Source organism: Fusarium poae, chromosome 2 (assembly GCF_019609905.1).
Source record: "Fusarium poae strain DAOMC 252244 chromosome 2, whole genome shotgun sequence".
Taxonomy (NCBI): Eukaryota; Fungi; Ascomycota; class Sordariomycetes; order Hypocreales; family Nectriaceae; genus Fusarium; species Fusarium poae.
Genome location: NC_058400.1, coordinates 2,403,342 through 2,426,383, shown reverse-complemented (window position 1 = coordinate 2,426,383; position 23,042 = coordinate 2,403,342). Strand labels below are relative to the sequence as shown.

Sequence of the window (23,042 nt, the reverse complement as noted above, 5' to 3'; positions counted from 1 at the left end):
ATTCAAGCAAGGAAACAGTTCAGACCGAGTCCTGTGTTCAGTCTATCAAAAGCATTCACAAGAGCGAATTGAGTGATGTTTCATGTGCATTCGTTGTGTATTTTCCATTGCCTACCTCAAACGTTCAACGCCGTCTATGCATTAATTGCAAACCCAATGGTGCCATTCCACTCCCACATGGCATGTTCTTCTTATTCTGCTCCTCCTAATACGTCTCTCAAAATGTATCCACATTTGCTTTCTGTGCTCCCCTTAAGTTGTATCGCCAAAATCCAGCCAGTTCGATATCGGGATATCCATGTTGTGCCAGGCTTTCACCTTCCATACCAACACTCCCGACATGAGCAATAACGGGAGTCATAAAACTAAAATGGTCGAGAGCTCTACAGCTCTGATTCAGCTCCGTTCGTTGACATGGCCATGGGGCTACCATTTTGGTTTTGTCGTTGGCGAAGGCGGGCGTTTCCAGGTGGGCGTCGACGAACCATGACTCTACCATTCGCGCCAACTTGACCACCGTTGTCCTCATCATCTTCTGAGTCTGGGTTCTGCTCTGCGTAAAGGCGAGCTTCGTCAAGCTCGTTGATGTCTGTCGGCCGCTCGCGAAGCCACTGCATTCTGGGGCCGGATTTGGCTCTCTCAGAAACACGGAATCCGTAGATTCGAGGCTCATATATGCGTTCACGGCCCAGACCTGGACCAATGTTCTTGGCATACATTCCGTTAATAAGGCCGTCACCTTCGTTGACACGAGGGCCGCTGCTAGAGAGCACCTCAATTCCACGCTTAGTCAAATCATATTCGGGGAAAGTGAGTAGGAAAAGAGAGCCAAAGGTGCGGCCGAAGAAGGCACCGTCGACGGTCTGGAAGCGGCTATTGGGCGGGACGTAGACATCTAAACACGATGGACAGAAAAGTTTGACTGTGTCCTCGCCGGGGATATCAGAAAGACCGACAGGTAAAGTACGGGCCTGGTCACAGTTCGTCCGGGGACAGCAACCAAAGTGGCCAAGCTCGTATTTCTCGCTCATTTGCTGGATTCCTGCCCTGGAGCAGATAAAGCGCTGGTGAATAAGACCGTAGAGCATTTCAGCTGATGATTCGATGACGGACAAGTCGCTGGCCATGCGGTGGTGCCTTCGTTCGCTGGATGCCCTGGTCAGGCGTTCTGGGTCGGATTCGTTTTCATCTTCTTCTTCCTCCTCTTCCTCCTCCTCCTCATCATCTTCTGGCTCCACGTCCAAGATCATCTATAAGGCAGGGGCACAGTGTTAGCAATTCTGTATCCTACAGTGAAACCGCGATATGTCGACGCGTTGGCAAGATAATCATACCTCCAACGCTTCCTTGTACATCGCAACTTGGGTTTGCAAACCAGTCAGGTTGAAGTCATCTTCGATAAACTCCTCCGAGACCTCAGCGAAGTATTCATGGCCAAGCAGGGAACAGAAGCTCGAGATCCAGGACTCGGGAACGCCCGATGAGGTTGACATGGTATCGCTATATTAGTTGTCGGTTCCGTTGTCGAGGGGCAACGGACACCAGTGGCGAGGCTGAGGGGGCGCACTGTAGGTGCGAGGAGGAAACGGGTCGCGATGAATAGGCGGTGGAAACCAAGCTGTTGCAAGAGCTCTAAACGTGGGGTTGAAGCTCGCGGTGTCGATGGGATAGCTGCGAAGCTACCTTGAGGCGGGGTGATGGTGGTGAGTATTTTGAGGGGCGCAGATTGGATATCGCGAGCCACGAGCACAGGACAGGACAGGACAGGGCACGCAAATACGCTAAGATCGGTTGGTAGGTGGGTGTATGTGATTGCACCAAAATCATTAACAGCAAAGATAATCAGCGTATTGCGATAAGACCGACTCAAAGTAAGTGAGAGTGCCACCTGGATAAGAATAGAATGAATTGAAGCAATAAATAAGGATTTTCTTTTTCCGTAGATTTTCACAATGATTCAACGATTCTGGTGCAACAGACAGCCTGACCAGACCGATACGGTCTGTATCGGGTTCGGAGGTATATTTCGCCGCATTCCGATCTATGAATCTTAATATAGAAACCATGGCTCCCTAACAAAGTACCTACCTCGTATAGCACGTTGAATGCAGAACATTATGTCGATCATCAATCCTCGGACGGTAAACAAAGCTACGACTTCCGTCAATTCTTAGATAATGGGATGTTAACTTGTTTATTTTCTCATTACACTCTTTGACTAAAGTAAGGAAATCATGCCCAAAGTCTTATCTGTCAACCCAAAATGGATTTGGTACACGTCAATAACAGCTTCTTCTCGCCGTTATATGAGTGCGAGCGTTTCGTTTAAGAGAAACAAAGTTCCCCAACTGGCACACTTGCCCAAAGAGCACACTACTGTCAAAATATTCCGTGAGCAATCATTTGAGCACAAGAAGCCTGTCGTCTTTGGAAAAGAGCATGGTTCTCCGACGCCTCTTCTGCCCGCTTTGAATAAATGGTTCTCCCAAGACCTTAAGGACGCCTCGGCAACACTCTCAGAATATTTTTGCCAGTTTCGCGATGCCATTGTTCCATACGAAATATACGCTTCAACTCCTGCGCAGAAAGAGAGCTTAGTGTTATTTCAAGACTACCTCGAGAAAGAACAAACGCAAGGCAAGACAATTACAAGAAGTTGGGACTCATGCTTTGCAAGTTCTACAAATGGTCAGGACTTTTTCCAGCTTCACGCTCCTCTTCACCTCGTCACTGAGGTATTGAAGTTTAATGATATTGTCCGGAAGAAAGAGCTGCAAGGGATATCCCTATATATTGCACAGTGTTCGATCGCCGATCTACCTCAAGCTTTGCAGGAAGACATTCCCACTCCAGAAATAGTCTTGCATGCTGGAAAGGGGGATATATATGGCTCCAGCATTTGGTTGGGCATAACACCGACCTATACACCTTTGCATCGGGATCCAAACCCTAATATGTTTTGCCAGCTGTCCGGCACCAAAGTCATCAGACTCATGCCACCAAGAGCAGGAGACTGGTTGTTCAGACAGGTCCAGGCCGAACTACAGAGATCAGGCAATAGCCGTATAAGGACGGATGAGATGATGCAGGGCGAGGAACGAGATAAGCTCCATCAGGCCGTTTGGGAAGCCGACCCTGATAAACCCGTGCCACCGGGGACATACGAGGTCGTGCTTAATCCTGGAGATGCTATGTTCATTCCTACCCATTATTGGCATTCTGTCAAGAGTGTCGGGGAGAGTGGGGATTTGAATGCCTCGGTCAACTGGTGGTTTCGATGATTTTTCTTTTCCGAGTAAAATAGAAGTCGCACATGTATATTATCTATAATCCGTTACTAAGCTTTACGTGGTTTACAGATGATCCAATGGACATATCCGCAAGGCCAGAGGAACACATCACTGCCGCTTTTGACCTCCCACTTGCTTGTGTCAGCACCGCAGGATCGCAACAGACCCTCGACCTCCTCTGGTGTCCGTGTTCGTAGCGCCGAGATGTAGCCATCAAACGTGAGAACAAAAGGCAGGATTGGAATCAAGCACGAGAAGATAAACGTCGCAGGCGATCGCCACTTAAGCGCGAAGAATGGCGCGCTGAGAAACGCACCAATACCCAGCAACGTAACCATCAATACACTAGCAAGAGAACGATCTTGAAGCTCAAAAATAGCGAGTCCCTCACTTGTCTCGACACTATCACGTAGGATCGCAGAAGCTAGGTCGTCGTCAAAGTGGTGGAAGGCGAGATTGAACAGTCTAAACGGCTTTGTCCCGTCCTCTCTTCTTACAAGATGCTTCGGAGCTGATGCGGCATCGACAGATTTGCGCTCATATGTCAGAAGCGGGTTCTTCTGGGCGACCTGCTCCCAAGCGTCGACATTGGGGTGAAGATCTGTAAGGATGAAGCGAGCAGGGTCCGATCCGTGGGAGCGCAGGTGTGCATTCACTGTCTTCGCTATGGAGGGCGTAGGCCCGCCGCCGCCGGCACAGAAATCGATAAAGGTGTATTCGGATAGAGACGTGTTGAGCTCCTTGATCAGGACTTGGGCGCTGAGGCTTGCGGGACTTCGAGACAGAAAAGGCGGACTAAAGAGCCAAGCACGGGTAAGGCCATCTTGGACGCGTGCGCGGAGAAAAGCAGGAAACCTAGGATACGATGTCAGTAAGATAAGGATGCAGCATAAAGCTGCTTGTTCGAGAAGCTCAATTGACTCGAGTTTTGGAGGTGAAGCTCAGGTACGAATTGGCTAACGTAGTAGCTTGAGAGCTGGTGGAGCTTTGGTTGGACTGAAGCAGGTACGTACCAGGTCTGGTCATCAATCTCAAAGAGATGGAACCGAGGGACGAGAGGAGCCATTCTGATTGCAAATCAGAAACTATTTGAATCGCCTGAAGGCTTTGTTATCGGTTGAATTGGGTTGACGCCAGAGCTATATATGTAGGTATGTACGTGTTTAAGCTGCAGGATGTGAAACCATATCCTACTACGCGAGTACTTAGGTCGGCAGTTTGTTTCAGCCAAAAATGTCGTCACCATCGTAGGGTAAGTGAACCTCAGTCAAGAAATACTCGGCCGTTCTCACAGAACTCGACAGTCAGAAGGATTTTGTTATGTCCTTATTGCTACGCTCGCTATTGTATGTACATGCTTGTTTCAAGATACAACCTCGCAATACGTTGTTGGTCATTGCACTCATTCCTCCGGCAGTGTTTTGACCAAATCCCTGTTGTAATTGTCAGGTTTTGGACTCGGAAGAAACTGTCAGCTATCTTGTCGGGGCATCGGTATAGGGGTCAAATCCCATGCGACGCTTTGCCTCACTCCGGGCCCTCCATTGTGTCTCACCAACCAAACCCGTAGTCGAAGTCTCTTCCAGGAAGAATGTCAGGATGTGATCGGGAATAGACAGATGAGACGTTTGCTGAAACTCCTGGAGACTAGCCAGTCGTATCAGCATCTCCATCAAGGATAAGGATGTTGTAATCCCTCCGAACGGTGACCGGGCGACAAAATCCTCTGTCTCAGTTGGTGATGACATGGCTGCTTGCAAAGAGCTCATCTTCTCAGGGCTACTCAGCGACAGCCTCTTGATCTGATCAACTACCCTCGAATCCAGGGATCTCCTGCCACGACGAGGAGTACTGGACTTTGATATCACTTTTGGCTGATCCAGCCTCGCCGAATCCAAAGAGTCATTATCGTCCTCTTCTTCGGGGTCGTCATCGTCCTCTTGTTCCTCATACACCTCAAGAGCCATCCACTCGGGATCAAGATGTGCAGGAAACTTCCACTTAAAATAATCCTTCGAGGGAGGGACATTGACATTTGAGTCCTCGGCTGCAGGGCGGACAAACTCTCCCAGCAGTTGTTTGTCGATGTCTGCCTGGTCACCGTCCTTACTGGTCAAATCCAATACCACACCGTTGCTCTCTCTGTCGAGTTCCTCGATAAACCCGTTGATATCATCACGCTCTGACCTGGACGGTCCAACTTGGACATCCCTTTTTAGGAGCAGAACCGGTCTTTGCTCGCTGTCGGTAGCTGACCCTATGTTTAAAATCCGGCCTGTGTCTGTGTAGAAGATTTTTGACAACTGATGAACCGGTATAGACTCGCGAATGCCTGCATGCGGGATGTCACCGTATGACTGAATACCACGCTCATCGTCATGCACGCGACCATCGTCTAGATCTTCGATGATTTCGAGGTGATAGGCGTATTCACCGCCACCAGTCGCTTCCGGAAGAGGAAGCGTGTAGTCTTCCAGTGGTACAGCACAATAACCTCGCTGGCTATCGAAATAGGTGTCTCTTCGGGTTCTACAGATACGCACACGAGCCTTATGTAGGACCTCTTGCCACAATGGCTTTCGTTCCCCTTCACCCAAGCCATAGCCTGTACCGATGCTTGACGAACTTGAGGAGTGGTTGTGGGTAGAGATTGTGATGTCTGTGATATCTGTCGCGCCGTGTGGTATCAGTGTGGATGCATGCCCAAGAAATAGCATATACAAAGAAAGAGTAAACGCCGGGCCAATCTGGACGGGTCTTGTTGGGTCTTGGGCAAACTGCGTGTCGCCAACAGTAAGTAGAGTGCTGGCCTGTAGTAATCTCGACGGCGATATGCCAGCAGGTAATGATGTTGAAAGGCTCTCTCCAGACGCACTAATAGCCAACTGCAGAAGTGGGATCTCGCGGTCTATTCGCTCTAACAATGCCTTTATCCCGGAAGCGATGGCCACCAAGTCATCACGACTAACTCGCAATGGTTTCGTTTGGACACGACTACTGTTTGAATCGACAGTAGTGACGGCCTCTATGCGCCGCCCAAGCGAGACGATATCCTTATGAAGCGACTTCGCAAGGGGAGCAGCTGATTCAAGAAAGACATTGCCTCTTCCTGACCTAGAATAGTTGAGAATGTCAGAAATAGACTAGGACAAGTGGCTCGAATTAGAGCATTCTCGTTGGTGAGCTAATGGGGTGCTTACTTGAACTCGATCAAGTCTATGGCGGGAGAGATGATCTGTGACGCAATAGGCTGGTTAACATCCATGGGGCCTCAAGTTATGCCTACTAGTCAAGGTATTATCTTGACTGGAGGTTGGGCTTCGCGATGCGACGCACCTTTATTTTGTTGTCGAGCTGGTTTTGCAAGGATTTGAGCTCGGCATGGACTGCTTTGTCTTCGACTGACTTCAGCAGCCGCGAACATTGACCGATGGCGTAGGATGATGTTAAGGCGATGCCAGAGCGAATGGCATATCTCATGGCTTGAACGCCGACTGTTGCGAGAAACTCATCCATGACCAGGACAATCTAGGCTCACAGTTATGGAATATCTTATCATGCTGGGAGAGCACTTGAAGGAAAAGAGTCTCCAGAAGGGGAAACCAATAAAACTCAGAGGAGATTAACACATGAAGCAAGCCGAGATTACACGTCCCTGAGAAAGTTTCCTAAGAGGTTGCATTGCGTTCATTGATTCACTCACTGCACGCAATTGACCACGGCAGCACGTTGGAGCTTTGACTTTTTTTTTGCACTTACAGCAGCGGTAGAGGGGCAACGTGTACATAGTACAGTGCCAGAAGACCAGGATGTCCCTCGATTTGTATGGCACGTGCTGAGACTCATGGTGGCTGGTGTTGCTACCCAGTTCGTCATAAGGCTTTGTTTTCATGCACAGGATGAGTCAAGGCGAGTCAAGAGTAAAATTCACAAGGCTGAGGGGTCGATTCATTGGGCGTAAAATTCAAGGATAAAGCCGACAATCATTGCAAGACAAGATTCTGCCTGTTCCGTCTTACCAATATTGATGTATTGGTATGTGCGAAATGAATACTGCGCACCGTAGATGCCCACTAAATTGCCCCTCTACCCTCCTGACACTTTTTTCCTTCCAGGCAATTCAGCGTCATGATTGATGGTGGGGCAGTGATTTTTACAACCTAACCTCAACCTGATTGAATGCCCGGCGCCTTGCCTCTCCCCACCAGAGCACAAGGAACGTATTCATAGAATACCATCGTTGGGCTTATTCGCTGCCTAAAGATTACATCAATTATCTATAATTTGGACGAATACTGAATCGAGTTCCGTCCCCTTACTCTGTGCCTTGCATCTAATTCCACTTTTCGAAGAACTCGGCATTGTTTTAACCTTGGAGTGATCAAAACGAGCCCCAATTTCCACAAAACAGGCCGCATATCTAGGGCCTTTTAAATCCGCAACCCCCATTAGACCGCAACGACCGATCGCAAAACCCTCTCCTCTCCTTCACTCATCTCTACAACGCGACATATCCCATTCTACCGCCGTTAAACACATCATAATGGCGACCCCTAACTCTTGGGAGGATGATCCTTCTGCTCAGGATGAGAACCTCGCCCAGCAGGCTCAGCAGCAGCTTAACATGAACCCCGCCCCCGCGCAAGGCGGCTTCCAACCAAGCATCAACTCTTTCCAACCTGGTGCCGCCGCTTTCACGCCAGGCGCCGCTTCTTTCCAGCCCGGTCAGCAAGCATACGGAGGATACGCACCTCAATACCAGCAGCAGCAACAATACTACCAGCAAGGCTACTACCCTCAATACGGCGGTGCTCAGCAGGGCTACAGCCAGTACAACCAGGGCTATGGTGGCTACAGCCAAGGCCAAGGTCAAGGCTATGGTATGACACTTGTGCCGAAAAATTTGCCCATCACCAGGGTTCATTATATGACTTACTAACAGATAATATAGGCGGTGGCTACCCTCAGTATGGCCAGCAGCAACAACAACAGCAGCAACCCGCTGCCCCTACGATTGCCCAGCGACCTGCCGCCGATGCTCCTGCTGCTCCCAGCCAACCCGCTGCTGCTGCTCCTAAGCCCAAGGTGATTAGCATCAGTGGCGACACTTCCGCCCCTAAGCCCAAAGCCAAGGTTCTTTCCATCTCTGGATCCGGTACCGCCACTCCCGTCAAGCAGGAGGAAACCCCCAAGGCTGAGCCAAATGACAAGCCCGAGGCTGGTCAAAAGGCCACAGCCGCCAAGGCCATCGAGAAGACAGGCGAGAAGGCCGGCAAGGCTGCCAGCACTAAGACTTCTGGCAAGACTTCACCGAGCCCTGCTTCTGGACGCAACAGCCCTACTGCTGGTGAGAAGAAGCCGGCTGCCCGAGAGATTGATGCTGTCGAGAAGGAGCAGGCTGCCGATGTCGATCAAGAAACACTCAAGGAAATTTACGGCAAGGAGCACGTCAACATCATCTTCATGGGACACGTTGATGCCGGAAAGTCAACTCTGGGTGGTTCGATTTTGTATGCCACCGGTATGGTTGATGAGCGAACCATGGACAAGTACAAGAGAGAGGCCAAGGAATTGGGTCGTGAGTCTTGGTATCTTTCATGGGTTATGGATTTGAACAAGGAGGAGCGAACACAAGGAAAGACTATCGAGGTTGGACGTGGATTCTTCGAGACCGAGAAGCGTCGTTACAGTATCCTTGATGCTCCCGGTCACAAGATGTACGTCCCCAACATGATTGGAGGCGCATCGCAGGCCGATGTCGGTATTCTAGTTATTTCCGCCCGAAAGGGTGAGTATGAGACTGGTTTCGAGCGTGGTGGACAGACCCGTGAGCATGCTATGCTTGCAAAGACTCAGGGTGTCAACAAGCTCATCGTTGCCGTTAACAAGATGGACGACCCCACTGTAGAGTGGTCTCAAGAGCGATATACCGAGTGCACATCCAAACTCTCTCAGTTTCTTAAGGGCACCGGTTACAACCTCAAGAACGACGTTTACTTCTTGCCTATTGCGGCTCAGCAGATGAAGGGTATCAAGACCCGTATCCCCAAGGAAGACGCTCCCTGGTGGGAGGGTCCCTCATTGCTCGAGTACCTCGACAGCATGAAGGCGCTTGAGCGTAAGGTCAATGCTCCTTTCATGTTACCCGTCAATGGCAAGTACCGTGATCTTGGTACAATGGTAGAGGGAAAGATTGAGGCTGGTGTTGTCAAGAAGGGCATGAACATGATCATGATGCCCAACAAGCAAAGTGTTGAGGCTGCCGCTGTCTACGGTGAGCAGGAAGATGAAGTTCAGCTGGCTCAATGCGGTGATCAAGTGCGAATTAGACTCAAGGGTATCGAGGAGGACGACATCCTGCCCGGGTTCGTGCTGTGCTCACCAAAGCGACTCGTGCACACTGTCACTGAGTTCGAGGCGCAAATCCGTATTTTGGAGCTCAAGAGTATCTTGACCGCTGGCTTCAACTGCGTTCTTCACGTCCACTCCGCCATTGAGGAAGTGACATTCGCTAGCCTTCTACACAAACTCCAAAAGGGAACCAACCGCAAGAGCAAGAACCCACCTACACACGCCAAGAAGGGCGACAGCATTATCGCCCGCATGCAGGTGATTGGCGGAGCAGGCGCTGTGTGCGTGGAGAAGTTTGAGGACTACCCCCAGATGGGTCGATTCACACTGAGAGACCAGGTAGGTTTACTCACCCCAACCCCTGTGGCGATATCCATTAGACACATTCCCCCATTCTGCTAACCCCATACTTTTTTCCGGCTTTGTCCCCAGATAACCAGGGGCAAAGGAACCACTACCGAGCATGGTGTGGTGGGAAGAGTCTTGGGGAGTGCTTTCATCATATAAGAAATCGGACGACTAACTGAATATGTACACAGGGACAAACCATCGCTATTGGCAAGATCACGAAGCTCATCTCTGACGAAGCTTAAATGAATAATGATTGTTCTTGAATCACGCTAGGACACAATTATGTGACACCAAAAAGGATAGTGACCATTGTCAAAAAGACTGGGGAAATGTGACGGGCATACACCGCAGTCATCTTCACGGTCACCACATTTTTGGCGCCAAGAGAGGAGATACTTGCCAGAAATGCAAGGTCAGTATTCATACGACGAGAAAGGCCACTCTTGTTAGTTACCAGAAGGACGTTGAAAACAACGCCACAAAAAGGAGGGATAGTGGTAAATTTGGTGTTGTGCATTTCCTGAACTTCAGGTATATATAGAGAGCCAAGAAACAAAAAGGAGTTTGATAGGAAAATATGGTGACACTCATCCTTTTGTGCTACACAGACGTAAACAGGAGACGCTCGTGAGATGGAATTGAGCACAGTGACAAAACACAAGCACTTGGCATCATCGTAATTCTTCCCTGGTATATCAAACAGGGGTACAAGAGAGTTCAGAGACTGGTACATACAGTTGATGAATGACCATGCAAGACGAATCTGCGAACTAGCCGCGTATGAGAGGTCTGGCCGAAGGAGACTGATAAGGGATCCAAGTTAGACCATGACAGTGACAAGAAAAGGACAGAGCGAACTAAAATGGCAGTCCGAGTTGTTATCGTGAGTTTTGCAAGTACAGTCGGGAGGCAACCCATGCATGAAAAGGGAACAACAAAGCCGGCGACTTAAACCCCACCGAGATGCGAATAAAATCACGATAATGCATATTCTAGGCCTTGATCCGCCCTTGAGTGACCCCAGTTTCGAGTGCCAGATAGAAAACAGGAATATTTGTCTTTATGGACGGTCTCCGAAGTCAGTTAGGTAACTGGGACGGGACGGGACGGAAACCCAATTGGCTTGCTAATAGAATCACAAGTTTATCATGGTTAGGATCAGAAAAAATATCAGTGAGACATGAGCACGAGAAAAAGCCGGGACGGCCCAAGACAGCGTTCTTGAGACAGACAGTTATCGTCGAGATCTCAAATGAAGATCCGGGATGAACATGGGGAAGAGTAGATTGCGGGTGCGGTTGCGGTTGCGGATCCCCGTACGGTGCCATGTATATGGGCATGGGCATGGGCATGGAGGTTTTGTAATGTCACACCCGACTTACTACTCTGTACCGTTGTTTAAGTTTCGGTTAACTTCCTGACTACTGTATCCCGTCAGTCGGCTCCGTTTCCTCCGTATGCCTCCGGTACGCGATGCCAACCACTCGCCCGCTCACCTTGCCCATGCCTGTGCTGCATGCCCCTTGTTTGGTCTCACCTGCAGTTCTCATCATCTCTGATCGAATAATAGGCTGGTGATAACGGATAGACCTTCATGACGATTACTCCCGTTTCGGTTCTCGTCTCAGAAGTACTGATATTCTTTCCCGTCGGGTCGTCAAATTCCCATGGATCGCAGAACGCGCCTCACTAACGCCTTTGATACTGGCTAGACTAGGTAGCTCATATCGTTCAAGCGCAATCATGGTAATAATAATATGAAATCAGTATTTCGCCAGCCTCAATTCATCAGCATGCAAAACTGACCCGCCTAATGGTTTTCACAATCTTCCGTGCACCTCCGGCCTCTCGGTAACCTTCCGAGGAGATTTCTACAACGAGATTATTCTGTCGCAAGCTTTTACTCACCGAGAAGTGGTACATAGCAGCTTGCCGCATTCTTCTATACCGTATCTCATCTGGCACGCCCCCAACTCCCGATCCGCTGGGCCGCTTCCAGCCAGCAACCAGTCCGTCTGTCCCCGCAGGTCAACCCCAGTTCCCCACACGGTTCTTGGCCAGCCGCGGGAACGTACATATTTCATGATGGAGGCTCTGGGCAGGAAAAGGAAAACGGTCAGAAACGGAGGTTCGGATGATGTCGGAACACTCAGAGCACGGTTCCTGACAAGGTGAGCGCTTGGAGAGGTGTCTAGGGTGTGTCTATTTTCAAGGTGAGAATCTAGCCAATCAGACTTGTTTATATGCTAGCTTTGTCGAAATACGGAGTCGTGTGGAGAGACGCAGCTTGAAAAGTGCAACAGGGGAATGCAAGTTCAAGGTCTGTACGTCACCCAGACCCCAAGAAAGAGGCTACTGACGGTAATCTATTCGCATTATTATCGTGACTTTTGTTTTTGGTCTTTTATTTTGCGCGACGACCGGCACTGTCAAGTCCGAGTTGCGGGGCGAGCAAGTCTCTAGTCCAGGGGATCAGTCAAACCGGGATCCAAACCACGAAGATTACCTGAGCCTGGGTACAAGTGTCTTGTAGCAAGGAGTTGGTTGGAATTTTCTTCTCTAAATCGTGACTGGTTTTGACTCGGTAACGAGAGTCATGTGGACCGTCTGTTCCAAAAGTAGATGTCCCCAGATTCATGGTCGAAAAACCCAAGCGAAGGTAAGAACGCAGTCTAGAAGCCTCCACATTACTCAAAGCTGAACACTACCTAGGCGCCATGTGGTGACGGAAATAGGTAGAGTCTCAGAAGTTTTGTCCTCGTACTCTGTCCGTATGCTGCGCTCAGTGCCCGACTCTCACCATATATATGTATGTATTGACCTAGAAATAGATCCAGTTGCAGATGGTGACTTGGAAATCGCTGATGCCAACTATTGGTCAACTGAGATAACAAACACATGCTTTAGACAAGGACTTTTCTCCGTGTGAACTTGAGTTTTAGGAAGGAAATTAAAGATTGATATGTACCAACCTCGTACCCAAAAAGGAATCTGTATTGGCACCTGCAGAAGTTAATGCCCGAAGTCCTCAGTACTAATGGAGAGCATGTATACGTCTATGTTGTTTATATGTGATAGTACTTTGATGTTGTCAGAGTACTTGGAGCTAGTAGATCGTAGGGTAACATTAACAACGACAACCCCAGGGTAAGTGATGAGGCAGGCACTTCAAATCTTTCAATTAGATACCTACGAAGAGACTTTCTACTTCGAACATAAATATAATGGCTTAATGACTATGAGTTGTAGCACTTATCTTTATTATATTGCCCGTCCTTGCTTACCTCAAGTGTGTATGACAGAATGTAGGTATAGTACGAATGCTCGCTTACACTATCAACAACCGGGAATAGCCATGCTACGTACAGGCACCAAACTAACAACTTTTGCATTGCCTTTGAATTTTTCGTTAATGGATCTAGCGTCGATAGCAATGCCTCTTCTCTCCATGCCGTATCCACTGCCTCCCTGTTATTGCTGTCTGCTGACCGATAAGTTTTAGCAGCACAGACAAAGAATGCATCGTATACTGAGCTGGGCCTGGGGTGAGGCTCGGTGTCGTTTTTTTCTCTTTGCTTTTTTTCTCCATCTCCTGTTCATCTCCCTTTTCTCTCCACAATTTCAAACTCAGCCCTAGCTCCTTTGACTCAAGGTTATTCCCTTTTCAGTCCTGACCGCCCTCATCCAGTACGCGGCCTTGGCAAGCTTGTTTCCCCATGATCTTGACATGCCTAGTGTACCTTTGTACATTGGCTAGACTCTGGATTACGAATGGAAGCTCTGGCTGTATTTTTAATTTGTTATGTCGGCTGACCTGTAACTCAAAAGGCATTGACTAGCATTTGCATTACAGTACGTAAAAATTATTGATGCTGCAGCCAGGCTTCCCGCCTCCACAGTCTTGGCCTCGTCGTCCAAGACGAAGTACTTCACGATGTCCACCCACCTTTTGGGTGTCATTGTGTCCCGTCGTCATCCTTGACGATGTAGCCAATGAATTAAAATCTTTGCATCCCCACAGCCGTGTACTATTCGAGAAAGCAGGCAGGTAGGCCAGCAAGAGAGGAAATAATCATTGTCCATGTCAGGATCGTGCCAAACTGCCTTGCGACAAAGCCCATAGAGGGTTGCAGGACTACACCCATACAGAATCCCCAAACTCTAAGGAATTCAATGTCCGTACAAGCTTGACTGGCCTAGCAGTAGCTCTTGTTATACCCCGTACGGCCCCGATGGTAATCAAGTGTGGATGAGGGGAAGCCGGGGACTCGGCCCCTACCAGGTCCTGTAAGGTCGGCGCAGTACGATACAGTAATATACGGTAGGCGATCCGATTACGGTGGATAACATGGATGTTATGGGGTACTCAATATGTAAGAGAATTCACGTTGACAAAGCAACGAATCGCAGGAAGAGTTTTCACTCTAATTAAATTCTATCATGTATCTTCTGCATGACAATTTATCCATGTAGAAATGGGTTCTGGGAGGTATTCAGTATGTAATTGATAATGCAGCCGAGTCTCTTCTTACGGAAGATCGCGGGTATTGAATCGCAGTTATGTTTTAGATTGGGGTCCTGGACCGACGATCATGACGACACATTTGTTCCTGATTGAACTATACGATCCCAAGATGATTGTGGTTTTGCAATATAGAATTATTAGACACAAGTAATTGTAAGAATATTCTAACAAATTCAGTCAAAAGAGAGGTGGCCCGTACAGAGCCCTCAGCATCGCAACATGTGGTGGTTTGGTGAATTTTCTGAATATTGTAGACTCGTATATAAGAATATCAGAAGAGAAATAGGCAGGTACCGTCATCATTGTTAACAGCTTTTAGCACTTGCATACAAATATACAAACAACCCGACTATCATCTGCTTTGCTTCTACCAGCAACAGCAACGGTAGCGAGGTAAAAGAGACTCTACGTACCTAGGGACATACCAACATACCTACCGTCTTCTACATACAGTGTCGTTCAGTATCCTTTTTACCGTCAAGTGGGCGTTACTGTACCTGTTGTTCGGCATCATTCATAGCGAAGACAGTCTCAAGAATCCATCGATTCGTTCACCCACCCACTCATCTTGTTTGTTTACAATTCCTTGAACCAAGAACCGTCGTCTTCCGGCATCTTCCTGGCCTGGGCTTAGCTTGGTCCAATTCTCCCCGCCAAAACTCTGACGCTTTCTCCCCTCATTCTTGTCAAGAGTCTGGACGGACGTGGACCGGGGGTTTGGGTTACGTTTTGTGACCCCCTTCCGTCCCGCAACAACCCATTGTAAAGCTGGCTCCCAGACTGTGTCGGGTACACTTGTACCATCCTCATCATGACCTTTCCCGTCCCGTCACCGTCACCTTGACCTTGTCCTTGTACCAAGGAATCTCTTCCGACTTAATATCGTGCCCGTCACCTGCAACGCCTCGTCGGATCCACTACGCGCTTGTCTCTGCCAGTCAGAGCCTAGCTCTCTATCCGTCTCCATCCTACTCCATCCTCGGTTTTGGCCATGGTAAACGGGCACTATCTAAAGTGCCCAGTTTGCGGAGGGTCACACCTTGTATAGCGCACCCCAGGGCGTTCACTTTCAAATCTCAAGCTGCTCGTGAAGCTTTTATAAAAGCCATGAGTGACCCCGTCCTCAAAACTGTTTCTCTCTATTCAAATACAACTTTCATCAAAGGTCCAGGCTCAAACATCCAGGCTTCAGGAACCGATTTTTTCAAGAGTGAGTCTTGTCTTCACTTCACCCCTTGATCGACTTGTCATGATGCCCCCACACAAACCTGTCATTCCCATGATCAAATCACTACGCCCAATTCATATCATCACACAAGACCAAAACACAATACTGACCCTGTCGCAGTGCTTCCCAACAACGTTAACAAGACTTCTCTCCACCCTACCGGTGTTACGTATGTTTCCCGTTATATGCACATGTCTGCGCATGTCCACTAACATAGGTTTCAGTCCTCACCAGGAGCACACCGAGCTGGAACAGGAGCTTCACGACAAGGCTCACATCGACTACGACCGTGTCGCTATTGTAAGAAACATTTTACGAACCATTTAAAAATAGCCGTCACTAACATGGCACTACTCAGATCCCCAACCCTTCAGTCGCTGCCCTCTACGAGGATGCTCTTGTCTACGAGACTGGTACCGCTATCACATCTAGCGGTGCCCTGACTGCCTACTCTGGTGCTAAGACTGGTCGATCTCCTCTTGACAAGCGAATTGTCGAGGAGCCTTCTTCCAAGGACAACATTTGGTATGACACAAAAACCCGGCAATAGAGTTCCATTGTCGTGTGCATGAGTCGTGGTCATCAGACAGCTAACAAAAAATTAATAGGTGGGGACCTGTCAACAAGCCCATGACTCCTGAGGTAAGAAACATTTGGCGCTCTGCCTAAGCACATTGCACATTATATCCGACCACATCATCGAGACTTGCTTGCTGTGATATTGGGACTTTTCTCTTCCGATCTCGGTCACAGAAGAATTGCCAATATCACAAGCTTGACAATAACGAGACGAGCGAACCGAATCAAACAAATTGTCTAGACCGACGGGACGGCTTTGTCCATTCCAGCGACCAGAATCTTGCAATTAGATCTTCCCCGAGGATACCCGCAGCATGGGCGTCATGGCTTTGACGGTCTGTCCACTGGTGCTTATTCTCTTACCCAATTGCCTGGTCGCTGGTTGGTACAGGTCTGGCCGAGTGGTTCTCTAGCGGTTCATTGGCTTAACGCCATGGTACCTGTTCGCTTGGCTTGGTCCCCTGGTCGTTCCGGGGTGGCGCGTCATGGGGTCGGCAATCTTGACCCCGCAGTCTCAGTTCTCACACGCTCACTTTCCTCTCTGGCAATTGCCTGCGGACTCAGTCCGAGACGTCTGTCCCGACCACCGTGTTATGCCCCTCTTTTATTCCCGCCTACGATTTCTTCCGACCCGGCTGCCTTTAACCTGTTATGGAATGGCGGCCGGAGCTCCTTTCCCGAATGATTTCATTGATCGCATAACCTTTCCATTAAACATTGGCTGACAAAATAATCACTACAGGTCTGGAAGATCAACCGAGAACGTGCTGTCGACTACCTCAACACCCGAAGCCGTATCTATGTCATCGACGGTTTTGCCGGCTGGGACGAGAAGTACCGCATCAAGGTCCGAGTTATCTGCGCCCGCGCCTACCATGCTCTCTTCATGCGAAACATGCTTATCCGACCTACACGAGAGGAGCTCAAGGACTTCCACCCTGACTACACAATCTACAATGCTGGCAAGTTCCCTGCCAACCGATACACCGAGGGTATGACCTCCGGTACATCAGTTGCCATCAACTTCGAGCAGAAGGAGATGGTCATCCTCGGTACTGAGTACGCTGGTGAAATGAAAAAAGGAGTCTTCACTGTTCTCTTCTACGAGATGCCCATCAAGCACAACGTCCTCACCCTCCACTCCTCCGCCAACGAGGGCAAGAACGGCGATGTCACTCTTTTCTTCGGTCTCTCTGGAACTGGCAAGACCACTCTCTCCGCCGACCCCAACCGAGCTCTCATTGGTGACGACGAGCACTGCTGGTCTGACAACGGTGTTTTCAACATCGAGGGCGGTTGCTACGCTAAGACCATTGGCCTGTCTGCTGAGAAGGAGCCCGATATCTACGGCGCTATCCGATACGGTTCCGTCCTCGAGAACGTTGTCTTCGACCCTCTTACCCGTGAGGTTGACTACGACGACGCTACCCTCACTGAGAACACCCGATGCGCCTACCCCATCGAGTACATCTCCAACGCCAAGATTCCTTGCCTCTCCCCCAACTCTCCCTCCAACATCATCCTCCTCACTTGCGATGCCCGTGGTGTCCTGCCTCCTATCTCCAAGCTCGATAGCGCTCAGACCATGTTCCATTTCATCTCTGGTTACACCTCCAAGATGGCCGGTACTGAGGACGGCGTCACCGAGCCCCAGGCTACCTTCTCCAGCTGCTTCGCTCAGCCCTTCCTTGCTCTGCACCCCATGAAGTACGCGAAGATGCTTGCCGACAAGATCGAGACACACAAGGCCAACGCCTGGCTCCTCAACACCGGCTGGGTCGGTGCCGGTTTCGCTCAAGGTGGCAAGCGATGCCCCCTCAAGTACACCCGCGCCATCCTCGACGCCATCCACTCTGGCGAGCTCGCCAACGTTGAGTACGAGAACTACGGTGTCTTCAACCTCCAGGTCCCCAAGACCTGCCCCAACGTTCCTTCAGAGCTCCTCAACCCCTCCAAGGCTTGGACCGCTGGCGAGGACAGCTTCAACACCGAGGTTGTCAAGCTCGGCAAGCTCTTCCGCGAGAACTTCGCCAAGTACGAGAGCGAGGCCACCGAGGATGTCGTCAAGGCCGGCCCCGTCGTCTAAGGAAGAATGTAAGAAGGGAAAAAAGGGAAAGCGATCTTTTTTTGTGATGAATTTGAGCAACTGTTTACCATTTGGGTCCGGCGTCATTACATGGCGGCCATGAACCGGCTGCCCTCTTTTTTTATATATCTGAAAGAGTTTTCTTTTACATGGCATGAAATTGTATGTAATGTAAGCATGAACAGGTTTACGATTCTGCAATAGAAAAGTATATATCTACTACACTTTTGTTTCCTATCTGTCTCTTGTGAATGTTTGAAAGAATGTCAGTAACACGACGGAGTATCAGCACTGCTTTATCATCATTACTCACATCCGAGAATCGAAATGTTTTTATGATAGGTTTCGATTTCTGGAGAATGGACGGAGAGGATTGCCCGCGAGTTGGAATACCAAGCCATACTTCCAACTCCTCGAATCGCATGGCTTTGCGCCGGCGATGGCTCATTTAGATTTCTTCTCTATCAACTTTCGATGTTTGTTGTATCACAGGAGATTAGTACCTAATTTCCTCATAGCCCGAAGGTGAGGCAATCTACTATACAGCATTTAATAGGGAACCCTCAGGGTGTCAGAAGACTTGGCCGCTAGAAGCATAAGGGACGAAATTAGTAGGTCAGCTTATTCTACTTAGGCCAGACCTCTTAGGCTGTTTATTTTTGCACTCTAAGACCTAGGAAGCCAACTTTTCTGCTACCCAGTAGGGAATTGAATAGTATCGTGGGGTTACCTGGTTTCAAAGCCGTTTATCGCTAAATGACATAATTAGTTGCCCCAGTAACCAATGAGGGGTATCATAAATTACAAGACAATTTTGATTGACTGCTGGCCCATAACTGCTCGGTATTTTTTGACACACAGATCCAGGGGACACGGACCCCACCACGCTAGATATATCATACAAAGTTCCTTACCCTTACTTAACGGCTTTCAACTTGTCCAAAACTGCCCCGCGTCAACCTAACACTACTAAGCATCAGAAAAGTTGGCGGCATAAAGGCAAGAAATTAAGCCAGTTTGTGTTATTGTGACTACACTCTTAGGCTATTTACTTTTATGCCTTGAAGCTCAGAGGCTAACTTTTCTGTTACTTATCAGCCATCTCATCGATTTGAACATGGTGAACGAACGTGCGCCCCCGAGGGCACCTCGCGAGCCCTCTCCCGACGACGACATCACCGCCCTTATCACTGGCGCTACCAGCACTCCCACATTTGGCCATCCTACCAAGATGATGTCCTCTCGTAAGCAGAGAGCAGACCCTTTTATAAGGCAGAAGACCCGGCCTGAACACCATCTCAGCAACAGCGGTACCAAAATCACAGGCCCTAGAGGCCCTACATATCACGACCGAAGGGCGCCATCGTTGCCGATGTTTAGCTCAGATGCTCCACCTGCACCACCAGTCGCATCTTCGTATGCGCCCTCCAGAAACTACGGCGGCGAGGAGACCTTTTATACAGACCCTGCCAAGGCAAGCGCCGATTTAAAGGCCCTACTTGAGGGAGGCATGGAAGAGGGCGAAGAGGAAGGCGGGGAGGATGGCGGAGAAAGCAATGGCGAGAAGAAACCAGAAGCAACAAAAGATGCCAAAGACGGCACAATAGATGGCCTCAAGGTCAAGTTGCTGCCTCATCAAGTCGAAGGTGTTGAATGGATGCGGGGACGAGAACTAGGTCCTGTGAAACGAGGAAGGGTGCCTAAGGGAGGTATCCTTGCCGACGATATGGGTCTTGGAAAGACTCTTCAAACCATCTCGCTCATCCTCACCAACCAGAAGCCAGCTAAGAACGCTCCTGGCTGGAAGAAACACTTTGAAACGATTGAAAAGACAACACTTGTGGTGGCGCCCCTGGCTCTGATTCGTCAATGGGAACACGAGATTAAGGATAAAGTGGAAAAGACTCATGGCCTCAAAGTTTGTGTCCATCATGGGCCCAACCGCACCAAAAGATTTAAAGATCTTGCCGTTTACGACGTTGTTATTACAACCTACCAAATTCTGGTCTCCGAGCATGGAAACTCATCTGATGCCGAGAATGGATTGAAGGCGGGCTGTTTCGGCCTGCACTGGTGGCGAGTCGTCCTGGATGAAGCCCATACCGTCAAGAACCGAAACGCAAAAGCCACAAAGGCATGTTACGCCTTGAGTTCGGAGTATCGATGGTGTTTATCCGGTACACCCATGCAAAACAATCTTGATGAACTCCAATCTCTCATTAAGTTCCTCCGTATTCGACCTTACGATAATCTCAAGGAATGGAAGGAGCATATTGATCTGCCTCTGAAGAACGGCCGAGGTCACATTGCCATTCGAAGACTACACAGCCTTCTCAGATGCTTCATGAAGCGAAGAACTAAAGATATCCTCAAGGAAGATGGCGCCCTTAACCCTGGTGGCAAGCCTTCAGCTAAGGGCGAAGGCTCCTCGACTGGTTTCAAGGTTACCGAGCGCAAGGTCGTCACTGTGGCGGCTGAGCTATCGCCAGCAGAGCGCAAATTTTATGATCGACTAGCAGCCCGAGCAGACCGAAGTCTTGAGGATCAGATGTTACAAGGCAAAGTCAATTACGCTAATGCCTTGACTCTATTGCTCCGACTTCGACAAGCTTGTAACCATCCCAAACTTGTGGAAGGCAAGCTAGAGAAGGATAAGGATGCAATGTCGATAGGTTCTACTCAGAAGAACCAGGAGGCAGACATCGATTCTATGGCTGATATGTTCGCTGGGATGGGCATTGTCTCCAAGGATTGCAATATCTGTGGTCGAGGTTTGAGTAGTGAAGATAACAAATCAGGCAAAGACATCTGCTCTGAATGTCGCGCCGACCTGGCATATTTTAACGACCATGAGCGAGCGGAGCAGCCTGAACGACGTAAGAAGTCAAAGAAGTCCAAGTCCAAGTCCAAGGGCAAGGGCAAGGGCAAGAAAGAAAAGAAAAAGAAAGGGCTCAGAAAGAATGTCGTCGATCGAAAGTTTGTCAATAGGGAAATTGTCGAAGTCGATAATGATGATGATGAGTCCCACAAGGCGACCTCGAGACGACCTCGCAACCGAAACGCTGTTGTCGACAGCGATGACGAGGATGCATTGTCACCACAGAAGACCGCCCGAAAGCCCCGAAACCGCAACGCTACCTCGGATAGTGACGAGGAGGAAGAAGCCGAAGGTTCATGGCTCGTTCCAGAAGATGAACAAGGCTCACTTCACCTTGGAAAGGCTGGTGGCGAAGAAGACGAAAATGCCGAAGGTGGGGGCGATTCTATAGGCCCTGAAGACTCTGAGGACGAGGAGAGTAAGCTCGAAGACAAGAGTAACTTGAGCAGTTTTATTGAGAACGACGAAACCACCGACAACCCTTACCAAGAGGGTGGCGATGCCTCTGACTCTGACTCCGATGACTCTTTGGCGTCTCTAACCGATCTTACGAAGCGCATGGCCGCACAGACACTGGATGATAGAGCATCCAAAGCTGCAGACAAAACGACTGCAGACACAGAGGCAGATACAACTGCTGACTCCGGATCGGGATCTGAGTCCGATTTTGATTCATCTGACGCGTCTTCTGATGAAGATGACAGTGTCTTCTATCCTTCACGCGACCCCGACTCTCCACAAGTCCTCGCTTCCGCAAAGATTCGAGAACTCATCAAGATCCTCCAGAATGAAGTCAAGGAACACAAATTTATTGTTTTCTCCCAATTCACCTCAATGCTTAACCTGGTGGAACCCTTCTTTCGTAAGGAGCGGTTCAACTTCGTTCGGTACGATGGTAGCATGAAGAATGATGAGCGAGAGGAAAGCTTGCGAAAGTTAAGGAGCGATCCTGAGACGCGAATCCTGCTGTGTAGTTTGAAGTGCGGTAGTTTAGGACTCAACCTCACAGCGGCGACCAGAGTTGTTATCCTCGAGCCTTTCTGGAATCCAGTATGCCCCCCCCCTCTCCTCCTCCCTAGTGGGTAGCAGAAAGTTGGCTTTCTAGGTCTGAGGGTATAAAAATAAGTGGCCTAAGAAGTGTAGTCTAATTAGTCTAAACTGGCCTACTAATTTCGTCTCTTATGCTTCTAGCGGTCAACTCTTCTGATACCTTTAGGCCTCCTCCTCCCTCTTCTCTTCCTTCCCTAGTAAAATGCTAACATATTTCTAGTTTGTGGAAGAACAAGCTATCGATCGTGTTCACCGCCTCACACAGACCGTCGATGTCATCATTTACAAACTCACTGTATCCAAAACAGTCGAGGAACGCATCCTCGAATTACAAGATAAGAAGCGTGAACTCGCCGAGCAGGCTATCGAGGGTGGTATGCGCAAGGAGGCCCTCAAGCTTGGCCTCAACGAAATCATCAACCTCTTCAAGCCAGGCTCTTCTGCAGACAACCCTAGCATAATCGCCGACATCTCCAGTGTGGCCGGTATTAGCTTTGATGGCAGCGGCCGTAGAAACATGATAGCGGCCCCAACGCAGAGGCGGCTCAAGAAGGAAGAGAGCTCTATCTACGGTCGAAGATGGTAGAATGCTATTAGGCAAAGCTATAACGAAGTGCACGGAAGCCGCTTCTAGCTTTGTCTCACTATAATGACTATACGTATGCTCTAGAAAGGGAAGGAACGGCGTTTTGGAAGGCTGCGAG

The 23,042-nt window shown here is 49.2% G+C and overlaps 7 protein-coding genes across 7 annotated transcripts; 4 read left to right on the top strand and 3 right to left on the bottom strand.

Annotated features, from left to right (window-relative positions):
- Nucleotides 1-383: 383 nt before the first annotated feature.
- On the bottom strand, nt 384-1,493 carry CKB1 (casein kinase 2 regulatory subunit; the record flags this gene model as incomplete). The annotated part of the gene is made up of 2 exons (XM_044849267.1): nt 384-1,250; nt 1,335-1,493. 2 exons carry the CDS (start codon nt 1,491-1,493, stop codon nt 384-386), a joined length of 1,026 nt encoding a protein of 341 aa, XP_044707977.1.
- An 813-nt stretch (nt 1,494-2,306) lies between these two features.
- FPOAC1_004725 (uncharacterized protein) lies at nt 2,307-3,281 on the top strand (the record flags this gene model as incomplete). Its single annotated transcript, XM_044849266.1, has 1 exon — nt 2,307-3,281. The coding sequence occupies one exon, from the start codon at nt 2,307-2,309 to the stop codon at nt 3,279-3,281; it is 975 nt and encodes a 324-aa protein (XP_044707976.1).
- A 56-nt stretch (nt 3,282-3,337) lies between these two features.
- Nucleotides 3,338-4,356, bottom strand: FPOAC1_004724 (uncharacterized protein; the record flags this gene model as incomplete). The annotated part of the gene is made up of 2 exons (XM_044849265.1): nt 3,338-4,145; nt 4,304-4,356. The coding sequence occupies 2 exons, from the start codon at nt 4,354-4,356 to the stop codon at nt 3,338-3,340; spliced, it is 861 nt and encodes a 286-aa protein (XP_044707975.1).
- Nucleotides 4,357-4,765: 409 nt separating this feature from the next.
- Nucleotides 4,766-6,806, bottom strand: FPOAC1_004723 (uncharacterized protein; the record flags this gene model as incomplete). Its single annotated transcript, XM_044849264.1, has 3 exons — nt 4,766-6,404; nt 6,491-6,525; nt 6,627-6,806. 3 exons carry the CDS (start codon nt 6,804-6,806, stop codon nt 4,766-4,768), a joined length of 1,854 nt encoding a protein of 617 aa, XP_044707974.1.
- A 1,027-nt stretch (nt 6,807-7,833) lies between these two features.
- SUP35 (translation termination factor GTPase eRF3) lies at nt 7,834-10,234 on the top strand (the record flags this gene model as incomplete). The annotated part of the gene is made up of 3 exons (XM_044849263.1): nt 7,834-8,170; nt 8,242-9,980; nt 10,181-10,234. 3 exons carry the CDS (start codon nt 7,834-7,836, stop codon nt 10,232-10,234), a joined length of 2,130 nt encoding a protein of 709 aa, XP_044707973.1.
- A 5,390-nt stretch (nt 10,235-15,624) lies between these two features.
- On the top strand, nt 15,625-18,410 carry ACU6 (Phosphoenolpyruvate carboxykinase (ATP); the record flags this gene model as incomplete). The annotated part of the gene is made up of 6 exons (XM_044849262.1): nt 15,625-15,727; nt 15,866-15,914; nt 15,970-16,045; nt 16,104-16,270; nt 16,354-16,387; nt 17,067-18,410. 6 exons carry the CDS (start codon nt 15,625-15,627, stop codon nt 18,408-18,410), a joined length of 1,773 nt encoding a protein of 590 aa, XP_044707972.1.
- Nucleotides 18,411-19,527: 1,117 nt separating this feature from the next.
- Nucleotides 19,528-22,924, top strand: FPOAC1_004720 (uncharacterized protein; the record flags this gene model as incomplete). The annotated part of the gene is made up of 2 exons (XM_044849261.1): nt 19,528-22,338; nt 22,559-22,924. 2 exons carry the CDS (start codon nt 19,528-19,530, stop codon nt 22,922-22,924), a joined length of 3,177 nt encoding a protein of 1,058 aa, XP_044707971.1.
- Nucleotides 22,925-23,042: the final 118 nt, after the last annotated feature.